Source organism: Lathyrus oleraceus, chromosome 6 (genome assembly GCF_024323335.1).
Source record: "Lathyrus oleraceus cultivar Zhongwan6 chromosome 6, CAAS_Psat_ZW6_1.0, whole genome shotgun sequence".
Taxonomy (NCBI): domain Eukaryota; kingdom Viridiplantae; phylum Streptophyta; class Magnoliopsida; order Fabales; family Fabaceae; genus Lathyrus; species Lathyrus oleraceus.
This window is the reverse complement of record NC_066584.1, coordinates 41,141,597-41,153,767: the sequence shown is the minus strand read 5'-3', so window position 1 is coordinate 41,153,767 and position 12,171 is coordinate 41,141,597. Positions and strand designations below refer to the sequence as shown.

Below are 12,171 nucleotides of genomic sequence, written 5' to 3'. Positions count from 1 at the left end.
CTCAGGAATATAAGCCTATTTGGAAAATGTTCAATAATAATAGTATTATATACTCAATTTAGAGGGCTTATAAGTTATGTATGCAAAAATATATTTCAAGTAATATATTCATACTTATCAGTTAAATAGTAATTCCGGAGCCATATTTTCAAAAATTTGGACGGGGTTTTGAAATATGCTATCACCTTTCCATCTTAGATATTTTCGGAGATATATCTTCGGAATAATCTAATCAAAGACAAATTTGCATGATCACATAACCATTGTCGCCATTGTTGTTTTCCAACACAAACCCTCACAAAACCCCCCCTCTATTTTCAATCAATTTTTTCACTCCAAATCTTCAATCTTGCGATTCATCACATCGAAGGGGGCAAAAGAAGATAGAATTTCAGGTAAAGATCATTTATTTCACATTGCATTGCTCACATTAATCATATATTTTGTCTGAAAAAATGAGCGTTGTGTCCGGTTAAACCCGCGGTAGGGATGAAATAGATAGAGTTCGAAGATGGAAATATAGTGAAGGAGGATGTGGTTGTGGAAAAAATAATGGATGCATGGTATCTTATAATAAATTCTTCCACAAAAGAACTATATGTCGATTCAGTTATACATTTCAGAAAAGTGTGTGAAAAGTATCCAGATTTGTTGAAATAGGTTGAAAGCATAATTCTTGATCAGGTGAAGGAGAAAACTGTTTGTGCATGGACTGATAATGTTAGACACCTTGAAAATACAACAACTAACAGAGTTGAGTCTGCTCATGCTACTTTGAAAAAATGGTCGGGAAATAGTAAGGGCGATTTGTGTAGAGATTGGGACTCCATGAACCACATTGTACATCCCAAAAAAACAGTTGACCAACCGAGGAATGAGTTCGAGGAAGCCTATTTAGACATGTAAGTTCTTTGAGGTCGAGTTGACACGATGACCGAGTATGGTAGGATTAGTAAATTGGACAGTCGGATTCCAAATCAGAATCTGGCTAGGATATTCGAGTAAACAAGTTGGATCCGACCTCCCATAAGCCGAGAATGGTCCAATTAGTACAAGTAGGATCCGATGACAAGTCCAGGATGCCATTTGAAGAGTTATAGGAAACACTTACAGGGTGATACATTATGGTAGGTGTCACACCCCAACTTTGACCATAAATCACCGATTCAATACATTCATCATATCTATTACATCTCTACATAGCATAACATGTATTCCATACCGCATAATGGTAAAATATCAGTCGAAATAAATTTTTGGATCTACAGTCAAATCGGTTGAATCAATTGTCAAATGTGTGTCAAAACAACAGGCGAAAAATTTCAAAATCAAGTTTGCACACATCAGTTTTATTAATCTACGTTTCCCGTAGTTTAACCCGATGTACTCGATTTATTTTTCGGCTAATTTTTCGGTCACATTTTGATTCGTTTGAGCGTTTTAATCGGGCATTTTCCATTTCAAAATTTGACAAAAACCTGTATGTTTTCGAGAAGTTTATTTCACACTAATCATTGTGATGCAGTCGTTTTAATTTTTCGAGCATTTTTGTACTCGATTTTTTTATTCATTTTTTATCCTTTTTTTTTTTTTCGTTTTTTAGTTAAAATAATCGGACCGATTATTTAGAATTATTTGTATTTTCTGTTTGACTTTTTATTGTGTTATTTATCTTTTTATCAATTTTTGAATTTATGTGTTTTTAATTTAGTTTATTATACAAAAATCAAGAAACAACAAAATTTCTCCTTCCCTACTACACGAGGGATGCGTGCCAGCTCATGTAGGGAGGTTGTCAACAGATTTTTTTTCTTACTCCCACCCACTCAGAATTCTGCATAAGTCCTGCACTCACCCTCATGCTTTCCTATATATTCTCTCTCTCTTTCACACACACACTCATATCCGTTTGCCACGCGTGAAAAGAAAAAAAAACTCTCACCCATTCACAACTGGAAGGCCACGAGAGAAACAAAAGGATGGATAACTTGAGCAGATTTTTCGGAAAAAAAAAAGAACTCTTTCTCTTGAAACCGAGAAAAACCCTTAACCCTGCACAACAAAAACTCCCTGTTTTCTCATCTTTTTCTTCATACACTACCATATTTGGAAGCCGTTTCGGTTCTGACATAACATACAATAGCTCCGAGCAACAACATAATAAGAGCATTTTGATGGTTGGTTTTCTGATTCTCTTTTTTGATTTTTCATTTCAATTTCGTTCAATTTGTTGGCTGGTTGCATTTGTTTGTTTATGTTGAAAGTATGTTGCACTATTTTGTAAATGAATACAATGCTTGATAATTTATACCAACGGGCGTTTGCTTCCGTCAACTAGAATTTCCTATACCAACGATAATTTTATGTTTCAATATCTTATACTAACAACCAATTTCAGGGGTTGGACAAAATTTTGGGGCTATAACAACAACTAATTACATTATTTAATAACTTTATTCACCACATATTTCTGCTGGTATGAGATAAAATTAGATGTTGGTATATGTCTCTTTTTTTAACAAATATTTTTTTACTATAATTAATATCTTTTTTAATAATCAAGTTTTGGCAATATTTTTTATATGCACTATTAAAATAGATGTTCCGATAACAAAAAAACAAAAACATATCTCAGATAAAAGCAACTTCTAATATTCCTCTCTTCGATCTTCATCGGTGCATAGATTTCGAGAATTTGTCTGATTTTAGGTATTAAAAGCATATGTAGCCTATTGAAAATAAACTAAAATAAGTTACAAACTCAACTTAATAAATATTTTCATAATATTTGAAATATGAACTCAAAAAGTAAAATATAATATATATATCTTGTAGCTTATAAAATACAACATTCAAATCTTCTTTAGATAATCAATTTTGTATCAACGACATCATACTTGCCATTAATACATTTGTCATCTCTTGACACCAAGATTAAAAATTAATACCAAAATGACACATAATGATTGAACACTTGGAACATCAAGTGAATTCCAAAGAGCTATCAACTATCTATCCATTAAAATAAACTACCACCAAAATTCATAATATATCATTTTCTTTTTAAAAAATTGTACTAGCCAAATGACATATTTGTAATCAACAAATACTAAAAAAATTGAAACTACCTTATTTTGCCATGTCATTCATTTTCCACTTTTCACCTTTAACCTTTTCACTTTTCTTCTTCTCTTAATTCAAATTTCAAATTTCCCTCACATTTCTTTTTCTCACACTTTTACATTTTCATTTTCATTTTCTCTCTCTATATTTTCTTTTTCCTATTTTATTTTTTAAAATATAAATAATAAATTTTGAATCTCTTTTTAATTTAATGAAGAAGAAGAATGCAGAAAAATGTTAAATTTTTAAAACACCAAATTTAATGTAAAAAATTATTCATAATTTAAATGTTTGTTGTTCATTTTATAGTTAAGAAACTCATTTGAAATTGACATGTGTATCTAAATAAATTTTATATTGTCAAGACGATATCTATTTTATTTTAATCAACAATTATCTTTATTTGATAAATAATTTCTTTATTTTCAAATGAGAATTTTTTTCTTTCTCCATCTAACAGGTGTTGAATTGTAATTCTTTGTGGCAAAACAATATTTTTGACAGAGTCTGTTATCGTTGAAATGTTGTGTGTCGAAATTGTCTGAGTATCGAAGTGTCGAGGAGTTTGCCTCGACATGGATTTGGTTTTAAACCTAATTTTGTAGTGTTGGTAGAATTAGGTATTTTGGGATTTGCTTAGGGAGCAAGCAAGCAAAATCTATAAATAGGGAGTAACCCATATTATTGTATACATTTGAATTTTGCAGTTGCAAAAGAATAAAGAATCACAGTTTGTGAGCAGAGAGGAACTTTGCAGAAAATTCATCTTCTTCCTTCTCTCGATAAACCCTAACTCTTTTCTTCTCAATTCAATCTTCTTTTCTTGTTTTTCATCACCATTGTGCAGTGATACAACCTTGCAACCAAGGTTGGTTGATTAACTCGAGTGAAGAGTGAAGAACAAGAGAAAATTCAATCGGTGCGATTGAATATTGTTCATCAAGATTGATTCAGAATTACTCAAAGTCTTGGATTTTATTCCAACATCTGGTATCTAGAGCACTATCTGAGCGATTCTTGGAAGCATAATATGATGAATCATCCGAACGAGCATTTTTCTAGCGAGTCTCCCAATTATGAAGAATCAGAATTACGAGAATTGGTGCAAACAAATAAAGGTTATTTTTTGCTATCAAGATCTTTGGGATCTTATGAAAGAGGGAGTGACACCGCTTGTAATAAACGAGACGGACGAAGAAAAAGTTGCACACAAAGAATTGAAGAAGAGAGATTATAAAGCTCTCTTTAAAATCCATAAATGTCTTGATTCTGATAATTTTGAAAATGTTAGTGATATTGAATTAGCAAAAGAAGCATGGGAAATTCTTGAAAAAACATTTGGAGGCAGAGAGAATATCAGGTTACAAACTCACAAAAGAACGTATGGATTACTTGATATGTAAGACAATGAAAGCAATATTGATTTTTTCACTAGGGTTACAAAACTGGTGAATAAAATTAAGGTATGTGGAGAAGTGTTGACATTAAGATCAATTATTTCAAAGATCTTGAGGTCATTGGCTCCAAAGTTCGACCACGTGGCAGTAGCCATAGAAGAGTCGAAAGATTTGTCAGCATTGAGAAAGTAAGAGCTTCAAGGGACGCTTGAATCTCATGAACAAAGAATGGATGAAAGAGATGCAGGCAAGTCGAAAAGTGATGTGGCTTTGCAGATGCAATCAACACGAGAAAAGAAAGGAAAAGGGAAGTGTCTCGATAATAAAGATAAAGGAGGCTACAACAATTCGACTGGTCGGAATTAGGAAGAAGAAGGTTGGTCGAATCAGAGAAGACCCTCATACCAAAGGAACCAAAGAGGCAGTGTTGTAGGTAGAGGAAAAGGTGGTGGTCGAAAACCTGACAAAAGTCACATTCAGTGTTTCAATTGTCAGAAGTATGGTCACCACTCAAGTTATTGTCCTAAAAAATAGAAGAATCAGGAAAATGATGTAAAGTTTGCAAAGGATGAAGAAGAAGAGATGTTGTTGATGATCACAACAAGAGATGAAGAAATATTCCAGGACCAATGGTACTTGGACCCAGGATGCTCATCACACATGACTGATAGGAAATATTAGTTTGCAAACATGTAACCCTCAATGAAGAACATGGTAAAGTTTGCAAATGACAATACTCTAGCAGTTGAAGGTATTGGCGATGTTCTGATTATGAGAAAAGATGGCAAGAGGTTAGTAATTTCCAATGTACTGTACATACCAGACATGAAAAGTAATTTGCTCAGCATAGGGCAGTTAGTCGAAAAGAACTACTAAGTGTCAATCAAAGACAAGATGATGAGAGTTTTCGACTCGGGTGGAAGATTAATCTTGAATGCACCTATGTCTCAAAATTATGAGGAGAAGCTGTGTCAATTGTAACATACATACTGAAAAGATGTTTGATAAAAAGGTTAGAAGAAATCACACCAGAAGAATGTTGGTATGGTGTCAAGCCTAACTTGAGTCATCTAAAAGTCTTTAGATATATAGAACATAGATATGTGCCATGTCAGCTGAGAAGAAAACTTGATGAAAAGTCGAGTAAGATGATCCTAATAGGATATCATTTGACTGAAGGTTACAAGTTGTTCAACCCAGTGAACAAGCAAGTAGTGATCAACAGGGACGTGATCATATATGAGCTTAAGGAATGGGATTGGACTGAAAATTTCAAGGATTTAGTGAGAATCTTATGTGAAGAACCACCAATTGAAGTAGAAAGAGAAGTTTGACAAGAAGAAGTCAGAGGTTAAGCAAGCATAAGCAGACCTTAAAGAACTAGACACATGCCCTCAAGGTTGCAAGAATGTATGATTACATCAGATGATGTGGTCGATGATGAAGAATGATGAGGACGTAATCCAAGACATAAATGATACAATGCAAGGCTTAGGAGGTCCTATGACAAGGGCACATGCAAGAAGAGTCAATGATGCTTTAGTTCACTTCATGATCAAGTCAATAGAATGCATGGGCCATATTGAAGAAAAAGAGCCCAAGTTTATTCTTATCATCCAAGCATGTGATAAAAGGCCCAATAATGCATAAATAAATAAAAATAAAGGAAATACCAATAACCACACTATAATGGATGAAAATTACAAGAGAAGTGGTAAATAAAGAATTGCCATTATTCTGCCCTTTCAAGAACCCCACCATCTCTTCTTTATTTTGCACTTTCTTTGTAATAACTCAACCCACTATCATGATAATTAGTGGTTGAAACCCTTTTGTTTTCTTAGGAGTTACTTCTTACTTATTTCATCATCTTAAGCCATTCCTATATAAAGGAGGCATGTATCTTCTTTTTAAATCAATGAATTTTGGCAAGTTTACACATTGTGTAAGTGAGAGTATTTGCTCTTAGGTTCTGGATTGGACCAAAATTGATCTTATCAAGAAATCCTTTTCTTGTGGTGATCCTCATCCATAGACTTATCATTCTCTCTTGGATTAGAAAGAGTGTGACGCCCCTTCTACTTAATTCCATTTCTTATTTCTCCTGTATTTCATATCAGTCTCGTTTATTTTATATGCATGTATCAAATTCTGTCATTCTTTCAATTATAAGGAAGATTACTTCCTTTGAGTCACAAAAGAATTAATATTCCAAAAGTTAACAAAGTTGTTTCAGGAATTTTGAAGGAAATACATAAGTCTCAAAAATTGGTGCATATCAAGTGGTAATCAGAGCATATTCCAAAAAAAAAGGAGGGGCCGAAATGTGGTAAATTGTCTATATTCTTGTTCTTCATTATTATCCATTTATCATTATAAAAAAAATTCGAAAAAAAAGGGGTATAAGAAAAAAAATTAAAAAAAAAGGGACCTGATTGTTAAAGATTGTGATTCAAAAAAAAAAATTCTATTTTTTTTTTCTTGCCACACTCTTAAAATTCTCCTGGTTTCCTTTGTTTTAGAGTCATTTTTTTTTTGCTGTTTTTTTAAGTTTTTTGTGTGTTGCTTATCATCTGAAATTGATTTCTTTGTGTTCATTCATTTTGGTTTCTCTAAAGAACTAAAAGAGAAAATTGAGTGGTAAAAGGCAGAGTGTTTTTATTATTAAAAAAAAGCCAGAAAAAAAATTGAGTGAAACACGAGTGATTGAGTGTAAACACGTGAGTAGAGTGGTGAGGTCCATTTTTAAACACTTGTTCCTAATTTCACAAATATTTCACAACTATGTCTAGTCCACCTTCACCTAGAACAACAGCTTTAACTGTTCAGATCGCAGCCATGCGTGACAATTTTGAAAGATTATTAAGAGAACAAGGTGAACAACTTCAACAAAGAATTGGTGAGTTGGAAAGGAGGCTCCAAAATTCTAATGATGGTAGTGGCGATGAGGAGGAAAGAAGACGTAGAAGGAGACAAGGGGGAGATAATTTGAGGGGCATAAAAATTAAAGTTCCAACTTTTGTTGGGAAAAGTGACCCGGAGGCATATATAGAATGGGAGACTAAACTTGAACAAATTTTTAATTGTCACAATTATTCTAATCTTGAAAAAGTGCAAGTTGCTTCTATTGAGTTCAAGGAGTATGACTTAGTTTGGTGGGATCAATTGACCAAAGATAGAAGGAGGTATGCAGAATGACCAATTGATACTTGGGAAGAGATGAAAAGAATCATGAGGAGAAGGTTTGTTCCTTCCTATTATCATAGGGAATTGCACAACAAATTGCAAAGACTCACTCAAGGTTCTAAAAGTGTTGAAGAATATTTCATGGAGATGGAAGTTCTCAAAATTAGAGCTAATGTAGAGGAGGACGATGAAGCAACTATGGCTAGGTTTCTCCATGGTCTAAATCATGACATTAGTGACATAGTGGAACTTCATCACTATGTTGAAATGGACGAATTGGTACACCAAGCTATCAAAGTGGAACAACAACTCAAAAGAAAGAGCCAAGCAAGGAGAAATTCCACCACTTTCAATTCTCAAAGTTGGAAGGACAAAACAAAGAAGGAGGGTGCTTCATCATCTAAGGAAGCCACGGTTGAAAACAAAGGTAAAACTATTACATCTTCTTCTTCAAGTGTTTCAACTAACAAAAGTGTTAAGTGTTTCAAGTGTCAAGGCCAAGGACATATTGCATCTCAATGTCCAACAAAGAGAACTATGCTTATGGAAGAAAATGAAGAAATTGTTGAAGAGGAGGATGGTGATTATGATGAGGAGTTTGAAGAAGAAATACCTAGTGGAGATTTACTCATGGTGAGAAGAATGTTGGGAAGCCAAATAAAGGAGGAGGATACAAGTCAAAGAGAAAACCTTTTTCATACAAGATGCTTTGTGCAAGGAAAGGTTTGTTCTTTAATAATTGATGGAGGAAGTTGTACAAATGTTGCAAGCACGCGTCTGGTTTCTAAACTAAAATTGGAAACAAAACCTCACCCTAAGCCTTACAAAATCCAATGGCTTAATGAAAGTGTAGAAATGCTTGTTAATAAACAAGTTGAGATTTGTTTTAAAATTGGAAAATATGAGGATGTAGTGTTGTGTGATGTAGTACCAATGGAAGCTAGTCATTTGTTATTAAGAAGGCCTTGGCAATTTGATAGAAAAGCCAATCATGATGGGTACTCCAATAAGTACTCTTTTATGTATCATGATCAAAAGATCAATCTTGTACCGTTAAATCCTAGTGAGGTGAGAGAAGATCAAAGAAAAATGAGAGAAAAATATGATCAAGAAAGAAAAGAAAAAGAAAAAGAAAAAGAAAAAGAAAAAGAAAAGAATGAAAAGAAAAAGAATGATAAAAGAGAAACGAAACAAAGTTTAATTGCAAAAAAAAGAGATGTGAAAGAAGCAATTGTGTCACACCAGCCTTTGTACTTGCTCTTTTGCAAGGAGGTGCCTTTGCTAACCACTATTTCTAATGAAAAAAAATTGCCAAATTGTGTTGAGTCTCTTTTGCAGGAATTTAAAGAATTGTTTCCGAAAGAGGTGCCAAGTGGTTTACCACCTATAAGAGGAATTGAACATCATATTGATCTCAATCCAGGAGCATCTTTGCCTAATAGGCCAACATATAGAAGCAATCCACAACAAACTCAAGAGATACAAAGGCAAGTTGCTGAATTGATAAGTAAAGGATGGGTAAGAGAAAGTTTAAGTCCTTGTGCTGTCCCTATTATTCTAGTCCCTAAAAAGGACGGTAGTTGGAGGATGTGCACTGATTGTAGGGCCATTAACAATATTATCATTAAATATAGGCATCCTATTCCTAGACTAGATGATTTGCTTGATGAATTGTGTGGTGCATGCTTATTTTCTAAAATTGATTTGAAAAGTGGATATCACCAAATTAGAATAAGGGAAGGGGATGAATGGAAAACTGCTTTTAAAACAAAATTTGGTTTGTATGAGTGGATGGTTATGCCTTTTGGATTAATAATGCACCTAGTACTTTCATGAGACTAATGAACCATGTGTTAAGGGAGTTCTTGGGTAAGTTTGTTGTTGTGTATTTTGATGATATTTTGATTTATAGCAAGAACTTAGATGATCATTGCATTCATTTAAGGGCTGTTTTGCAAGTGCTAAGATATGAAAATTTGTATGCCAACCTAGAAAAATGTGTCTTTTGCACCGATCATGTGATTTTCTTAGGTTTCATTGTGAGCTCTAAAGGAGTCCATGTTGATGAGGAAAAGGTGAAAGCCATTCGAGAGTGGCCTCCTCCCAAAAATGTAAGTGAGGTAAGAAGCTTTCATGGTTTGGTTAGTTTTTATAGGAGGTTTGTGAAGGACTTTAGTACCTTGGCAGCACCCCTCAATGAAATTGTTAAAAAGGATGTTGGTTTTAAATGGGGTGAAAAACAAGAGTAAGCCTTTGCTGCCCTAAAGGAAAAGCTCACCCAAGCACCAATTCTTGCATTGCCTAATTTTTCTAAATCTTTTGAAATTGAATGTGATGCATCTAATGTGGGAATTGGAGCTGTTTTATTGCAGGAAGGTCATCCACTTGCTTATTTTAGTGAAAAGCTAAAAGGGTCTGCCCTTAATTATTCTACATATGATAAGGAATTGTATTCCTTAGTGAGAGCTCTACAAACTTGGCAATATTACTTGCTGCCCAAAGAGTTTGTCATTCATAGTGATCACGAATCCTTGAAACATTTGAAGGGACAAGGTAAGTTGAATAAGAGGCATGCCAAGTGGGTTGAGTTTCTTGAACAATTTCCTTATGTAATCAAGCATAAGAAAGGTAAATCTAATGTTGTGGCAGATGCACTCTCAAGAAGACATGTCTTGCTTTCTACTCTTGAAACAAAAGTTTTTGGTCTTGAGCATATTAAAGATTTGTATAAAAGTGACCTTGAATTTTCTTCAAAATTTTTAGCTTGTGAGCATACTGCCTTCAATGGGTATTTTAGGCACAATGGCTATTTATTTAAAGAAAAAAAAACTATGTGTGCCTAAAGGTTCCATTAGAGAACTACTTGTAAAAGAGGCGCATGAGGGAAGACTAATGGGTCATTTTGGGGTTTCTAAAACTCTAGAATTCTTAAAAGAACATTTTTATTGGCCTCACATGAAAATTGATGTCCAAAAGCTTTGTGAAAGATGCATTGTGTGTAAAAAGGCTAAATCAAAAGTTATGCCTCATGGTTTGTATACTCCTTTGCCTGTACCTGAATTTCCTTGGATTGACATTTCCATGGACTTTGTTTTGGGGCTGCCTAGAACAAAGAATGGCAAAGATTCTATTTTTGCAGTTGTGGACAGGTTTTCAAAAATGACACATTTTATTCCATGTAAAAAGGTGGATGATGCGTGTCATGTTGCTGATTTGTTCTTTAAGGAAGTGGTGCGCCTACATGGCTTACCAAGGAGCATTGTTTCTGATCGTGACTCCAAGTTCTTAAGCCATTTTTGGAGGACTTTGTGGGGAAATGTGGGTACAAAGTTGTTATTTTCCACTACTTGTCATCCCCAAACAGATGGACAAACTGAAGTAGTAAATAGAACTCTTTCTACTCTTCTTAGGGATATTCTTAAAAAGAATTTAAAAATGTGGGAGGAATGGTTACCTCATATAGAGTTTGCTTACAATAGGGCTGTCCATAGCACTACACAACATTCACCTTTCGAGATTGTGTATGGTTTTAATCCTTTAACACCTCTTGATTTGTTACCATTGCCTAACACATCTATTTTGAAGCATAAAGATGGGAAAGCTAAGGCTGAATTTGTGAGAAAATTGCATGAACAAGTAAAATTGCAAATTGAAAAGAAAAATAAAAGTTATGCAAAAAGTGCAAACAAAGGGCGAAAGAAAGTTATTTTTGAACCCGGGGATTGGGTTTGGATACATATGAGAAAAGAGAGATTCCCATCACAAAGGAAGTCCAAACTTCAACCTAGGGGAGATGGACCATTTCAAGTACTTTCAAGGATCAATGACAATGCCTACAAAATAGAACTTCCAGGTGAGTATAGGGTAAGTACTACTTTTAATGTGGCTGATTTATCTCCTTTTGATGTAGGTGATGATGGTCTAAATTCGAGGTCGAATTCTTTTCAAGAAGGAGGGAATGATGAGGACGTAATCCAAGACATAAATGATACAATGCAAGGCTTAGGAGGTCCTATGACAAGGGCACATGCAAGAAGAGTCAATGATGCTTTAGTTCACTTCATGATCAAGTCAATAGAATGCATGGGCCATATTGAAGAAAAAGAGCCCAAGTTTATTCTTATCATCCAAGCATGTGATAAAAGGCCCAATAATGCATAAATAAATAAAAATAAAGGAAATACCAATAACCACACTATAATGGATGAAAATTACAAGAGAAGTGGTAAATAAAGAATTGCCATTATTCTGCCCTTTCAAGAACCCCACTATCTCTTCTTTATTTTGCACTTTCTTTGTAATAACTCAACTCACTATCATGATAATTAGTGGTTGAAACCCTTTTGTTTGCTTAGGAGTTATTTCTTACTTATTTCATCATCTTAAGCCATTCCTATATAAAGGAGGCATGTATCTTCTTTTTAAATCAATGAATTTTGGCAAGTTTACACATTGTGTAAGTGAG

General features: G+C 34.1%; 1 protein-coding gene across 1 annotated transcript; it reads left to right on the top strand.

The window, feature by feature from the left end:
• The first annotated feature begins 7,304 nt into the window (after positions 1-7,304).
• On the top strand, positions 7,305-11,867 carry LOC127093900 (uncharacterized). The gene is made up of 6 exons (XM_051032794.1): positions 7,305-7,705; positions 7,787-8,774; positions 9,045-9,483; positions 9,738-9,826; positions 10,079-10,259; positions 10,504-11,867. Exons 1-6 carry the CDS (start codon positions 7,305-7,307, stop codon positions 11,865-11,867), a joined length of 3,462 nt encoding a protein of 1,153 aa, XP_050888751.1.
• Positions 11,868-12,171: the final 304 nt, after the last annotated feature.

Coding starts and splice junctions, on each gene's coding strand:
- LOC127093900 (XM_051032794.1), top strand. CDS start 7,305: ATGTCTAGTCCACCTTCACCTAGAACAACAGCTTTAACTGTTCAGATC. Junction 7,706..7,786: donor TTGACCAAAGATAGAAGGAG/GTATGCAGAATG, acceptor CTATTATCATAG/GGAATTGCACAACAAATTGC. Junction 10,260..10,503: donor GAAACATTTGAAGGGACAAG/GTAAGTTGAATA, acceptor TGGGTATTTTAG/GCACAATGGCTATTTATTTA.